At 35.2% G+C, this 15,583-nt stretch overlaps 1 protein-coding gene across 2 annotated transcripts in view; it reads left to right on the top strand.

The window, feature by feature from the left end:
- Nucleotides 1-15,046, top strand: part of LOC100184068 (regulator of G-protein signaling 12) — a 23,247-nt gene extending 8,201 nt beyond the window's left edge. For both annotated transcript variants that reach the window (XM_018815543.2, XM_009861991.3), the window contains exons 9-21: nucleotides 4,688-4,709; nucleotides 5,458-5,681; nucleotides 6,674-6,798; nucleotides 7,577-7,694; nucleotides 8,588-8,800; nucleotides 9,345-9,390; nucleotides 10,337-10,407; nucleotides 10,861-11,167; nucleotides 12,125-12,291; nucleotides 12,700-12,781; nucleotides 12,848-12,931; nucleotides 13,287-13,858; nucleotides 13,908-15,046. In XM_018815543.2, the coding sequence (XP_018671088.1) occupies nucleotides 4,688-4,709; nucleotides 5,458-5,681; nucleotides 6,674-6,798; nucleotides 7,577-7,694; nucleotides 8,588-8,800; nucleotides 9,345-9,390; nucleotides 10,337-10,407; nucleotides 10,861-11,167; nucleotides 12,125-12,291; nucleotides 12,700-12,781; nucleotides 12,848-12,931; nucleotides 13,287-13,858; nucleotides 13,908-13,922 (2,046 nt within the window). In that variant the 3' untranslated portion in view covers nucleotides 13,923-15,046. The remainder of the gene's footprint in view (nucleotides 1-4,687; nucleotides 4,710-5,457; nucleotides 5,682-6,673; nucleotides 6,799-7,576; nucleotides 7,695-8,587; nucleotides 8,801-9,344; nucleotides 9,391-10,336; nucleotides 10,408-10,860; nucleotides 11,168-12,124; nucleotides 12,292-12,699; nucleotides 12,782-12,847; nucleotides 12,932-13,286; nucleotides 13,859-13,907) is intronic.
- Nucleotides 15,047-15,583: the final 537 nt, after the last annotated feature.

The following is a 15,583-nucleotide window of genomic DNA, read 5'->3' as shown; positions in this document are numbered from 1 at the left end:
CGTAACCGAATCTTTCACGGTCGATTTGTGACTTTGGGTAAAGTTATCAGCCGTTCAACTGAGGTAAGTGGGCTGTTACGTTATTATTGTGTGCTGTGTGTATTGAAGTAGACTAGGTTAATGTCTGAGCAGTGAGCATGAAGTGTATATACATGCTTGACAGTGAGCATGAGGTGTATATAAACGCTCGACAGTGAGCATAAAGTGTATATACATGTTCGACAGTGAGCATGAAGTGTATATACACGCTTGACAGTGAGCATGAGGTGTATATAAACGCTCGACAGTGAGCATTAGGTGTATATACATGCTCGGCAGTGAGCATGAGGTGTATATAAACGCTCGACAGTGAGCATGAGGTGTATATACACGGTTGACAGTGAGCATGAGGTGTATGAATCCACCATGTGTGTTTGGTGTATAAGAAGAGACCCACGTTATAACTCGACTGCGAGCATTAGGTGCATAAATACATATATATTTTAAAGTGTAACTTAGAAAAGTATTTGCTGTATATGTTTTTTTAGGATCAGTTATTATAACATTAAGGGTAATGGATAATGGGCCAAGTCTGACCTAAATCCTAAATCCATGCGTGTGCCTCACTGTAGGATCTCACCCATAAGAATAGAATGTTAATATACAATGTTGGAGTAATGGAACAACTCTGGCCTAAATCGCAGGTCCCATGGCATGCCTTGCTGTAAGACCTTACCAATATAGAATAGAATGTGCATATACAATGTTGGGGTAATGGGTCAACTCTGGCTTAAATCCCAGGTGCAATGCAATTCAAGTCTATTATGATAGTTACAGTTGAGTAGTTAAACCAATCAGAGCAGGCAGTTTTAGATCAGCGGTCATGCGCGACGGTCTAGTTTAGAAGAGAAAAAGGAAAAATAAAATACAAACTTAAAAATAAGAAAAAAATGCAATGAAAGCGGTATAAATATATATATATGACACGATTGTCTTATAATTTCCAATATCTGAAGATGGTTTTAGTTTTTAAACCGAAGACAATTATGTCATTTATATGGCCTGTTGTGTTTGTCCTATTTTTGTTATTTTTCAAAAAGGAAATTAATTGGTTTTTGGTTTTAAATGTTTAACCGAAAATTTTAAAAACAAAGACATCAGACAATTGTGTCATATATATATATATATTTACTTAGCCTGTTGTGTTTGTCTAATTTTTATATTTAATTAAAAATTGAAAACAATTGTCAATTTTCTCATATTTATATATATATATACCATAGGCTGTTGTGTGTGTATTGGGATTAATTTTTACACATTCTCTTATTGTATTAGTTAAGTTTTATTGCTTTGACCTAGTTAGTTGCAGGTGTTACATTATAAGTCATAATAGGAAGCTCTACTTAGCATTGTTTATGAGTCAGATCCTTTATTTGGTATAAGTGATTGTTACATTGATAATGAGTGTTATGACTTAATAAACTGCATGAAGGACAAACTCGCTGTTAGGGATGAATTTGCAAGACCAGAGCTTCAAGGCTTATAAGTTAAGTCAGATATTAAACCGAAAATATTTATTGCGATCTAGGTTTAAAGGGGCATTACAACCCAAAATCAAAATTTATGTTTTAATAGAAATTCTAAAATGTGATACATATCAATTGTTTTTAAATAACTATTTTTTTCTTGGTGTGTATTAAACCTTTTTGACATAGAAACCTTATATTTATAACATAGAAATAATACATGCGATCAGTACTGATGAAAATAGAAATAGTATTTAAATGTTCTGTATTAATGTATACTAACTTTCACCTAAATGTAACCCCGCAATTATGTGATAACGATGAGTTAACCAGCAATTATAATATAAGCCTAACTTTGCCAGGAGTGTTATAGCCCACCAAGTAGTGATTAATTTGGCAAATTTTAATTAGGAAATGAACTTTTTAACTAAAGGGTAAAAGTAGGACAATGCGTTTCAAAATGGTATTTTTTTTTGTGATTATTAGTTTTTTTTATATTAATTTGGTAAATTTTAATTAGGAAATGAACTTTTTAACTGGAGGGTAAGGGAAGATTGTTGCTAAAACTCTAAAAGTTTCGTATTTTTTAAATTTTTGTTTTTTTGTAACTTTAGCATATGAAAACATTATGGAAACTTACAGCTTAGCACTGTAAGTCAGGCAGTTAAGTAGGAGGGCATGGCTTAGTGGCAAAGGCATAGCTTAGTGGTTAGGTGCCTGCATTGTAAGTGAAGGATATTGTTTTTAATGCTTGATACTTTTATGATTGACAATGCATGTGTTCTGCAATATAATTGACAGACATTGCTTCAATCCAGTGGTCACTAATGTGTTGTGCCAACCTGGGTGTTGGGGTAGTAGGCCAACTCTTGGAAGTTAAGTAAACAGCATTAAATGCAATGCATTTTTTGTAGCATATTTGATACCTAAAGTTTAGGGTTTCAGAACATTACAGTTTCAGAATTATGTATTATATTTGAAGCCAGAATTATGTTTTATGTATTATTTTATTCTGTCTGATAAATTAAGAGAATTTTAAACTGAATGCAGTGTGTTGGAGTGCATTACGTTCATTTTATTTCCTACAGCAATAATGCAGTGGAGAAATTTCATTTTTTATAAATTTCTAGAATAAAATTTCATTAAAAATCTTTACATTAAAAAAGGATAAAACTTCAAACACATTTTACAAAACTTACAATTTTTTTAAACAAAAAGTCGTTTTTAAATAGAACGCAGTTTGTTGCATTGACATACATCGCATGCGTTTAATTCTAGCCATAATACAGTGGGTGTATTAGTAAATAAACAAGATAACCAGGAAACAGGATATAAGTTGTGTATAGCTGTTTATTCAATCCATCTATTCACCATTGATGGGATTTAATACATACTGCTGTCTTATTCAATGCTGTCTTATTCAATAGGCCATTTAATGGAAAATCTATGCAGAAAGTTACATATGGCTAGACCACTGCTATTCCAGACGCTGGGTTTCGACCCAAAAGTGAAATGAGACGTTTTGTAGATAGCTATATATAGAGAAAATTTTGTAATTTGTGTTTCTAGTTGTAAAACAAGTCTTCTAATAAACTGTGAATTATAAATTAAAATAGTAATATAGGTGGAGGAAGATTGAAATTAAGGAAAAAGATGTTAAGTGCATCAAATGCAAGAAGTAATCAGGTAGAATTAAATAGAACTGCCAGGCCAAAGTCTGAATAAGATCTGGCATTTTTAAATTATATTTGTGATATAAATGGACCAACATTTTTTCATATGAGATTTCATATATGTTAAAGTTGTAGCATCAAGCCTTGAACTAGTTAACATTAGAACAGAAATCTGAGTAACTTAGTCATGAAGTGAGTAGAAAGAATTTCATGTTACGTGATCCCGTGTCGTTATAACATGGAAGCGGAAGTTACATTGTTTGGTAATAAAGCGTCATTCACGTGTTTATGTTGTCATATACTTGCTACTACACTGTTTGTTTATTGTTGGTACATTGTGACATAATAAAGGGATGCAGATTTGAAGGAAAATTAATCAAAAATGTTGAATATTTGTGTGGGGTTATAAATTAATGTGTTTTAGTTGTTTAGGTGTTTAATATTTGCACATGGTTTGTAAAAACAAAAAATCACAGTATTAATTTAAAAATTGGACTCTAAAAAAACGTTCAAAATGGTTTAAAACATTTCTTAAAAGGTCTTTTAGCCAGAAGAAATGTCTAATATATATAAATATAAGTATATTTTTGCTGTTTATATTTATGAAGGTCTATTTGTAAGCAGATTATGGGCCATGTCATTAGACATTGTCTCATACTCTGTCTCATTACTAAGTAAAAAAGATACAACGAGTTGAGTTAGGTAATATAGCTGGAAATTCTTTGTAAATTTTGAAACCCTTGTAACTTATTCACGGAAGTAGTCCCTTCCTGTTTGCGAAATAAGGTTCTACTGATTATTACAACACCATAACAAACCGTATCCTGTATTTATGACGTACGACTAACAAGTTATCTAGAAATTAAATAGAATTGTGTATATACTAGTTCCTAATTATGTTAGCCAGTAATAGGCATAGTATTATACACCAGTTTTATAGAGTAACAGTTTATATAAATATAGAGATACAAGTTGTTATGTAGAGATTAAATAGAATGATGTATATATACTGGTATAATTATGTAAGGTGCTTCCCTAACTAAGTCTATACATACAGTAAGTATTATACACACCAGTTTTGTAGAGTAACAGGTTATATAAGTAAAAATTGGACTAAAAAAGCGTTAAAAATGGTTTAAAACATTTCTTAAAAGGTTTTTCAGCCAGAAGAAATGTCTAATATATATAAATCTAAGTATATTTTTGCTGTTTTTATTTATGAAGGTCTATTTGTAAGCACATTATGGGCCATGCCGCTAGAGTAACATGTATAGTGACTGGTTTTGTAGAAATTAAATATAATTGTGTATATACTGATGTAGATTTTGCTGATGGCAAGATATATATTTTCTGTTTTAAATTTATTCATTGTAACTTTTTCAAACCCGTTTTTATAGAATCGTAGTTTTATTTTTTTCGTAAATTAAAATGAATTTGCTCGACACTCGGTACAAATCTCGTAGTTTAAGTTTGCAACCTGCAGCTCATTCATTACTCCATCTTCCACAGAATGTTGCGATGCCAGATGAGGGTGAGTCCTATGTTTGTATATGGGTGACTATTGTTTATGTGTGGTTGGGTGGGGGAAGATGGGAAACTATGGATGACTATTGTTTATGTATAGTAGGGTGGGGGAGGATGGGACACCATAGATGACCATTGTGTAGGTATAGTACGGTGGGGGAAGATGGGACACTATGAATGACCATTGTTTATGTGTGGTTTGGTGGGGGAAGATGGGACACTATGGATGACTATTGTGTATGTATAGTAGGGTGGGGGAAGATGGGACACCATGAATGACCATTGTTTATGTATAAAAGGGTGGGGGAAGATGGGACACCATAGATGACTATTGTTTATGTATAATAGGGTGGGGGAAGATGGGAAACTATGGATGACTATTGTATATGTATAGTAGGGTGGGGGAAGATGGGACACCTGTTCAGTCTATTTTCTCTTCCCATTTAGTAGTGAACATTTATGAACGTTTAAAGAATTATAAATCCGTGTTCTCACGACTGCCATGAGTTTCTGTGTTTGTTTCATTTGTGAATGCGAAAACTGATTAAATCGATAAATGATAAAACAAATTACAATTGATTAATGTTTCAAAAATGTAATATTGATAAATGAGAATTGGACTAGCAGTTAATCTTTCAATACCTTCAAAACTCCAAAGTTACACATGTCCAATGTTTTCTTATTTTAAGGCTCTGTTTTGCAGCTTTTTTTTGTAAAATATTTAGTTCATATTTCTATAAACGAATTGTAACCAGATGGACTCAGTGGCGCCTCTAGTGTTGAGAGTCTGGCAAGCAACGCCAGCTTGCCGAGCTGTATGAACGGAGCGGTCGGTGGAAACTTTGACCATGGGTACCAAAGATCATCTCTAAGAGCTTCCCAATCATCGGAGGCAGTAGAAGCTGCGGGGAGGATCTCGCATTGGGCTGTTTCGTTTGAAAGGCTGCTGGAAGACCCCCTTGGTGTCATCTATTTTAAGGTAAAGTTTGTGATATATGTAATTGTAATGTATATATATATATTAAATTATTGTCATTTATTTCGAGGGTTGTGGTAATACATTAATTAAATTAAAGATAAAGAATGAAAATATGGCCTATCTTACCCCAACTATTATAGTTAAAACAATGTAAAATATAAAGCGTTGCAACCAGTGTAAGGATATACCAGCTTAATACCATATAAGGTTTGCATACAACTTGATTGATATTATTCAGACTTGTTTAACAACCAATTAATTATGTCTGTCAAGGGATAAGCTAATGTAGTATTTAACGTTGCTTTATGGTGAATATATTAACAATTTCATTCATTTATTTTTGTTATAATTATAATTAAAAAATAGTTGAGACTAGAAACTAAATAAATAGTTGAGACTTTACTGAATCAGATATTTATATTTATAATTTGGGATATTGTTGTGTAATAGCTTACATTATGACGTCATATGACACATAGTATCCACCCACATTAGTCATCCACACATTGTTACATCATAATATCTTGTAAGATGTAATATAAATATTATGACATCACACACATGTGGAATTCTGTAGCAATGATTGGTTCCATTGTTTAAATAAAAACTTTAAAATTTTGGGTATTTTTGGGCTAAACTGTTATATTTTAACCGAAGGGTACGGGGTTCTACGCTCAGTTCAATTTCATATTTTTGTGGAATTTGGGTAATTTTTAATTTAAACCATTATCATTGGGCTAAACTGTTTAATTTTGTGGCCTATTTTTTCATGTCATACTGGGTTCAGTTCGTTATATGAATATGTCCGTGGGCAAGACACTTAACAGGCATTGCTGCAACCCAGTGATCACTAATTGGTTGTAGAACCATGGGTGTTGGGGGTATGGGTCAACTCTGGCCTAAATCTCAGATCCTATGGCCTACCTCACTGTATGACCTCACCCATATAGAATAGAATATCAGCATAATTTGTAAATTTTGATATTTTTCAGGAGTTTCTTCGAAAAGAATTTTCTGAGGAAAATATTTTGTTTTGGGAGGCAAGTGACAAATTACGACGAACCCCATCGTGTGATTCTGCGTCGCTACGACAACAAATACAAGATATCTATGACAGGTAGAAAAGTTATTGTAATGTAAAATATTTTTTGGTGCATATAATCTGTAATAATGTTAAAACAATAGTGATTGTGAAGTAACAAATTTCATCCATTGTTCATTGATGAGTCATAATGAACTTTTACGTGTCATACTTCCTGTGAAAATTTACGCGTATTAGACTCATGACATCCATAGTAAGAAATAGGTGACATTAGTCATATTATCGCAGACGATAAAATGTCTGAATACAACATTGCGAACATGTATCGCAATTCGCAACTAATATAGCAATCACTGGAAAGAATGTATGTAACTTATTTATTCTCACATGTAGGGCAACGACGCTCGTTATAACAGGTGTTCTGTTTTATGCACCTCGTGCCTGCTTACGAGTTACCACATGCAAATCTGCCGCTTAACTTATTTTGCACCTTATTTTTGTTCTATATGGGTGAAAAACCATGGGACCTGGGGTTTAGACCACAGTTGGCCCATTACCCAAAAATTGTATATGCACATTCTATTCTATATGGGTGAGGTCATACAGTGAGGCATGCCATGGGACCTGAGATTTAAGCCAGAGTTGGCCTATTACTCAAACATTGTATATACACATTCTATTCTACATGGGTGAGGTCATACAGTGAGGCATGCCATGGGACCTGAAATTTAGTTCTGCATCTATTGCCAAATTACCCCAACACCCAGGGTGCTACCAAACAAACCTCACCAGATAATGAAGCTTTTATCTTCCCCGAATATTCGCACCTAATTATTCAATATTTCCTTTATAGGTTCCTATCCCCCACTGCAGTGATGCCAGTCAATATCGACAGCCATGGACAACAACTGGCAGAGGAAGCACTGACAATTGAACCGCATCCGGACATTTTCATTAACCAGCAAAATCAGGTAAATTTATTTAAGATGCTTCTGGTAACATTCTATTACTTTTGCTATCAGGCTTAAGGTGGCTGTACACAGTATCCGCCGTGCGAATTCGCATGTGAAGTCGTATGCAAACCCATTACCGAGTTCCGCCTGCGACACTGAATCCGGACAAAACAGACAAAACGGCCGAATTCCACATACTGTGTACAGCTACCTTTAATGTAAATAACCTTTTAACAAATCATATGGTATAAAAAGTAGTGTACTTCCGGTCATTCGGCTGGTAAAATACTCACACCGCAACCATAGCCTACTCCATTCAAAGTAATATGCTGCTAACATTGTGGGTGTATGTGTCTATGAGCAAAGCAACTCAACATTCAATGTTCTAGTTCAGAGTGTTTTATGGCATGTTCAATTTGCATGTTCAATCAACCCAAAAAAACTTGAGAGAACTTACAAAGTAGCATGGAGTGTATGAAATAATAACTCCTGTTATATATATTCATTTGTTCTTTTTAGTTGTTAAAACTAGTACAAACAGTTCTTTATAAAATTCTTCCACTCAAGTCTATACACTGATGGTTAAAAAGTTTTATACTCTCACAGTGACACGAATACCCTTCAGTCTTAACCCTATCTAGTTGTTAATATCCACATCCCAAACCCCTTTAAAGGTGGCTGTACACAGTATCCGGAATTCGTTCGTTTTGTCTGTTTTTTTTCCGGGATTTCGCTGCCGCATGCGGAACTCAGAAATGGGTTTGCATACGACTTCGCAAGCGAATTGGCACGCCGGATACTGGAACTCAGAAATGGGTTTGTATACGACTTCGCAAGCGAATTCGCACGCCGGATACTGTGTACAGTCATATACTGCGAACAGCCATCTTATCCCCCCCCCCCCTACGCAGGTCTACACCCTGATGAAGTTGGACAGCTACAGCAGGTTCCTCAAGTCAACATTATACCGACAATGCATGGTAGCTGAGATGGAGGGAAGAACTCTTCCCTTGGATGTGGGGGAGGATGGAGGATCAGATGTTGCAAGCTTTGATGGGAGTTCGCTATCAAGGCCCGCATCAAGGAGTTTGGATGCGGGGACTCTAAGGAGGAAAGGGGACATGGTATGTTGGTTGTTGTGTTATACCAGCGGTTCCCAAACTGGGATCCACGGACCAACTAACAGTTTCAGATGGTCCATACAGCAGTTTTTAAAGGGTCACTGTATTTAATAGTTTTGGCTTTTTCCTGTAGCGTTCTTTGATTTTTACAGGCCGCAAAATATCTAAATCATATTTTTTTAAAAGTTTGTTGTGTTATAGGTGTGATTGCAGCATAGAAAAAAACTTATTTATTTTAAAATTATTGTTATAGTGTATGGAGTGGTTAATTGTAAGTAATACTAGAACAGTTAAAATGAATTGTTTGCATTGTCTTCATCGCACATAATTATGACATCACGCATAAATATGACATCACACAGGACGACTGTTGCGACACAGTGTTCATTGTTTGGGAACGTAATATGATTCATATTCTAGTAAACAAAACAAAATCACTAACATAGCTAAAACAGATTTTTTTTATGTTATTTCTATTTTATTTTATGTTATTTCTATTTTAAATGGAAATTATTTTATATTTATGTTATTTCTATTTTATTTTCAGGTGAAACGAAACAAAAGTTCGCGAAAAGGTTTATTTGGTTTTAAAAGTGAGTTTTTATATTTGTTATTTATTTTCTATTTTATCTATATGATGTCCTACAGTAGACCTGCTAATTAGGACAGGGTGTTGTATAGAAATCTTATATTTGGTAACTTATTAGGGGAGTTTTGATGTTCAGTTTTTATTTAAAGTGGTTAAAGAGAAATAAAGTAGAGTAGGGTATGACGGGACACCTTTAGCGCATAATATTTAAACATCCTATCATGTTTTAAACAATTAACACCGGTCTATGGGAGCCGTGAGGATACGGTTTTAAAATTCTTCGAATGTTCTTTGTTTACTACCAAATAGGACAAGAAAATAGAATGAAAATGTGTCCCATCTTTCCCCACTCTATATTGTGATTGTAACAATTAGTTTATTATGTCATAATAATTAAAGCATCAGTGCTTTTGTTTAAAAATATAGAAAGAGTTCTAATTTTAAATATAATGGTATGTTATTATGATGAAATAAGTGCCATAATTATGTCACAATGTAATGATTAGGAAGTTATTATTATTCTATATTTGGTCAGCTATTATTGCTCACAATGGGCATTGTGACAATCAGATTTTCCCAAGTAAATTATTCATTTTAATTATAATGTAACTGAAATACATGGTAATTATGTTAAAGATAGCAAAGAAATTATGTGTTAGTTATACTTGTGGTAAATAGGCACCAAACCTGGGGTGGCAGGGTGGGCAGGCCAACCCTGGTATTTTCTACCCTGCATAAATCCCAATAATTTAAACTTTTTTAAGTCAGAATAAGTTATAGGGAAAGGTTTCAAAATAAAAAGTAATTAAAAGAGAGGTCAACGACCGGAACCACCCAGTCACGCTACTGTATATATATATATACTGTACATGGTATATATTATATATATTTGTATCAAATATAATATGCCTGACAACAACAACATCTATAAATAAAATCCTTCTTTCCAGATCGGTCCAAGACACTCACCAATCGTAGTAGCAGCAATGCAAGCTCGTTAAGTCGAGGGGGTTCCAGTAGGGTGAGTTGTGATGTCATAATGGTTATTGTTAGTTTGTAATAAAAGGAGGCATCACATGTTTTGGGAATTAGTTTTTTTCCAAATTTTATTATAATGAAAAGTTTTTTTTTGCCATCCAGGGATATCTCTTTGATACACTGGCAGATAAAAAAAAAGAAAAAAAATGTTGTTTAAACAAAGGTTTTTACCAAGAAGTATTACATTATATCTGGTATCAACAGCAGAGTAATTTTGTAACAATTCTAAAAGAGATCTTCTGCCATTTTTTTATTTAGTGATAAAATAGAACTGACATTTTTTCTGCCATTCGGCAAAAAAAAGCATCAGGTTTTGCAAATAAACTGGAAGAAGATCTCTTCCAAGCTTGTGTAATATGGCAGCAACCATATATGTATATGTAACCTTGAAACAATACCCATTAATTACATAACAATGCCCAATATTACATCACAGGAGTCCTCGGGGTCAGAAGGTCACAGCAACCTTCTCCAACTAACAAGATCAGGCTCCCTCCCCTTGCATTCAATCACTCCTGATTTCCCCGATAGTTCTCGTGTTTGCCATGTCACTTTATGGGACGGATCAACCACTGTATTGTATGCTAAAAAACCTGGAAGCACCACCATTGAAGAAGTTATAGGGAATATGTCAGAGAGAAGAGGAGTTAGGTTGAGAGCGCTGGATGTCTTCCTCGTGGAAGATGGAGATGATGGGAGGAAGAGGAGGCCGATGATGTTGGACCTTGATGTATCAGTCTTGGGTGGGTGTTTATTACTGAACAATTAGGTATTTTATATTATCTGTTGGTTGGGTGAGGAGTTTGTGTGCGGTATGATGCTCGACCTTGATAAGTCAGTATCAGGTAAGGGGTTTTGGTGTGTGGTGTGGTACTGTGGAGCATAAGGTTGTGGGCGGAGGGGTATTTGTTGTACTGGGGCAATGAATAGGTTGGGAGGGGTAGGGTTAGTGTATGAGATCGAGGATGTTGGATTTGGGTATATGGGTGTTGGGTGAAGATGTGTATTATAGAATAATTAGATATTTATATTACCCTAGCATACTTATATCCTTTGTTTGGGTGGGTTGATTAAAGTATGTGTGTTACTGTGTGGTTGTGGTATATAGTTGGTGTATGGGTTGTGGCGGTGATGGGAAGAAAAGGACGTCCATGATGTCGGGCCTTGATATGTCAGTGTTGGGGAGGTGTGTAGGTTTGAGGACTGTGGGGTAGGGGTTGTGGTTTGTGGTGTGGTTCTTTGTGGGGTATAAGGTTTAAGAATTGGTTTAGCAACTGGGCCGTTTCTTTGTGGGGTATGAGGTTCAAGAATTGGTTTAGCAACTTGACTGTTTCTTTGTGGGGTATGAGGTTCAAGAATTGGTTTAGCAACTTGACTGTTTCTTTGTGGGGTATGAGGTTCAAGAATTGGTTTAGCAACTTGACTGTTTTCCTGATTTGTGTCAGTGTGTTATGATGCAACTGGTGGCTTGACAATACTCACAAGTTCAACTTTAGGCGAGAGGTCTACAAGCAAGCCAACATCTAAAAATTTGATTTCTTAACTTTATGATAATTCTAAAAGATGGACTGTTGGTCACAAAAAATATCCCTAAAAAACAATTGCCAAATGATCTATTTTGATACACCTAGCTGCAAAAACAAATACAGAACATACTAATATTTCTATGTTCAGACTTCATAATATTTCTGTGTTCACAGCCGGTCAATCAATCGTCTTAGAGCGTCGTTCATTGTTCCGTCTCGATATGCCCCCAGTACAAAGGTCGGTTGGTGTGAAAGCGAGGCCAACCAAACCCATTGATGAAGTGTTAAGGCCAGTGTTGCAGAAATATAACTTACATTTAGAAGACATGGAAGCAAGAAATGTAAGGATTTTGTTTGTTGGTGATTGAATGTTAGAGTTTGTGTTCATTTTTGTTGCCTATTCTATTTGGATGGATCCCTTTTTAAGAACCTATTTTAGGCCTGACTTGGCCCATTATTACCCCAACATTGTATATGCACAATCTATTCTATATGGGTGAGGTTCTACAGCAAGGCATGCCATGAGACCTGGGATTTAAGCCAGAGTTGGCCCATTATCCCAACATTGTATATGCACATTCTATTCTATATGGGTGAGGTCCTACAACCATGAGTCCTGGAACTAAGGCCAGTTTTGACTCATTACCCCAACACAACACCCATATCTCCCGGCATGTAGAATACAAGTATAAAAAAACCTTACATTGAAAACCAAATAAACATGTTTCTAATCCATTATTACATCACAGAGCGCCGACAATGTTGGGTTAAATTTGAAAAATCCAGTTTCCACATTGGATGGAATGAGGATTGTTGTTGATAATAAGAAAGGTGATGTCATAATCATATCATTGTGATGTAAACAATGTTAATTATTATTAACAATGCTTAATACAGGTGAGTTGGGGAAGGAAAAGGTAACCAGAAATCAGCCACAGAAATCTTATAAATCTACTATTCCTGATAAACAAGAAACTGAAGGTAAGAATAATGAAGCGACAAAAAAGATTATTTTAAATTGTGTAGCAAAAGTAACAGAATAAACTTATTGTTTTTACCGAGAGAAAAATTTTGAGTTATCGGTATGTGTGTTAGGGAGTGAAATGTTATTTAAATCATATGTTATTATGATTTTTGTGTTAAAAGTATAATGTTTCTATGTCAGAAATCCACAATACAATAGGTTTGGTAGCACAACAGCAAAGAACCAACTTTATTCCAACACATCTAAAAAATTCTTACTTTTCTCAGCAAACTGATCAGTTTGATTCAAGTTAACATTATGTTTGGTATAGAAGTAGATTTCAACTTTACTTATCCTTACTTCTTCCAACAGAACTGATCAGTTTAATGTCTTCATTACAAAGCAGCACGATGCACGACCAGCGCGGTTTAATCTCCAAAGCTCATCTTGAACTACCCGAGTTTTTAAAACTTAAACCAACCCCACCTAGTGACGAGAAGAACGTTAACGCGAACAACAACGTGATGTCATCAATGACATCATCAGGTGTGACATCATCAACCGAACCCTCACCATATGCAGTGTCGTACATATCCGATATAAACACACAACATCGGTCGAAACCAGTGAAGCAAGAGAAAGGCTACGTTGAGTTAAACGCACGACCAAAATTAATGTCAACTTTTAAACCCTCCAACCCAGCCCCCCCACCAAATATGGGCTCAAAGCCCCCAATACCACCCCACCCCCAGTTTTTGAGCCGAGGTTCGACCCCGAGCCCCGTTGACGATTTAAACGACACAACTATAGTTGAAGATCCCGACCAAGTGAACTTTGACCCAGAGTTGACCCTTCTTCCCTCCCCAACGCATAAGCGGGAATTACAAACGCCTGACTACACTCCCCCACCCCCCGTAGGATTCCGGAACGAAAAAGATGAATCAGTAAGTGGGATGTCTTTGTAGGATTTGATTTTAATGTTTTAATTTTCAGACAATAATGGTTTAACAACAGCATTGTGACGTAACAATATTCCTGTTTGCCAATAGAAGCAAAAGAAAGAAAGTTTTTATTTTATAAATTCGTGTTTTCAGTTCAATTTATGCACAAATATTGAACATACGCTGCACATTAAACTGCCATTTGCACTCAAGTTACCTTTAAACATACCTACACTGAGGTTACTTAAGGTCATTGGGTCATTGGGTTATTTCTTATTGTAAACCAGATTTTTTTTCTTTCTTTTTTAACATATAAATGATGCAACAAACATTACTATGATATGACTTGCTGCATTGTGATGTCATAACCACACTGCATACTCTATATGAGTGAGGCCCTACAGCAAGCACACCATAGGACTTAAGATTTTGACCAAAGTATTACCATTACCCCGTTACAGCATAATAATAACATTCACAATACCAAAGCTTAGAACACTTAGTTATAGTAGGGCGGGGAAAGATAGGACATATTTTCATTCTATTTCCTCGTCTCATTTTGTAGTAAACAAAAAACATTCAAAGAAATATATAATCGTATTCTAACGACTCCCATAGACCCTTTTTAATTTCTCAAAACAAGATTAGGATGTTTTGATTTTATGTGCTAAAGGTGTCCCGTCTAACCCCACCCTACTATATATATAATCAATTCCAAGCCAAAATAACACAATTGTTGTACGAACTGTAGGAATACTGTGCGTTTCTTACAATGGACTTCAACCTTTTTTATTCTTCTTTTATTTTTTGCGAAATCGTGTTGAATCATACATTAGATTTTATTTGATATTTGACCATTGTTCCTGTTATTCTTTTATGACATAACAAAGCATGACAGTGACATAAATAATTCATACTATGAAAAAAATTGTTTTGAAACTTTTTTGAGAAAAAATATTTTTGGAATTTTTTTAAGTTAAAAAATTTTGAAATAATGTCCTGTTGTGTTATGTCATCCACTCTAAGCTACCAAACATTCCCACCTTTCCATAGGTAGCCATATAATGCTCATTGTAAGGGTCCCCGACACTGTAACTTCTAATTTCACTGCGTATTTTTACAAGAAGCTTACTTGACATTCTGTTGTATACACACTTAAGTGAACATATTAAAACAACTGCTGAACGTTTAGATATTTTATATGGATGAGGTCCCACGGTGCGACACACCACAGGTCCTGAGATTTAGGCCAGAGTCGACCCATCACCCTAATATTGTATACGCACATTCTATTCTATATGGGTGAGGTCCTACACTGCAGATGGCATGAGACCCGGGATTAAGGCAAAAAATGGCCCGTTACAGACATGGCTTTTGGTTGGTTTGGTCACTTATATTCTCGTGGGTAGGAACTTGAGTGACTTATCCATGGTTGCCACTCCCATGCCCACAGTCGAGTTGCTGAAGTTTTTGCATTGTGTTGATAAGCAGGCATGGATATTGAGACATAAATCGTTTCTAAAACGAGTTTAGCTTAATTATGAAATCTGTCAAAGAAACAGCCTAGTATTCATACGAAAAGTTTTTTTTTGTTACAGAATACACATTCTAAAGTATAAGTTGCGTTCATTCAAATTACCACCGAACCCACTAACCAACAAGTTACGTCTCTGGCCGGAGGGTATCCATACATCACCGCCGCAACGCAAAGTGAACAGCCGTAATTAT

The sequence above is a fragment of the Ciona intestinalis genome, unplaced genomic scaffold, assembly GCF_000224145.3.
Source record: "Ciona intestinalis unplaced genomic scaffold, KH HT000089.1, whole genome shotgun sequence".
NCBI lineage: Eukaryota > Metazoa > Chordata > Ascidiacea > Phlebobranchia > Cionidae > Ciona > Ciona intestinalis.
The sequence above is the reverse complement of the archived record's forward strand: the minus strand, read 5'-3'. Positions and strand labels throughout refer to the sequence as shown.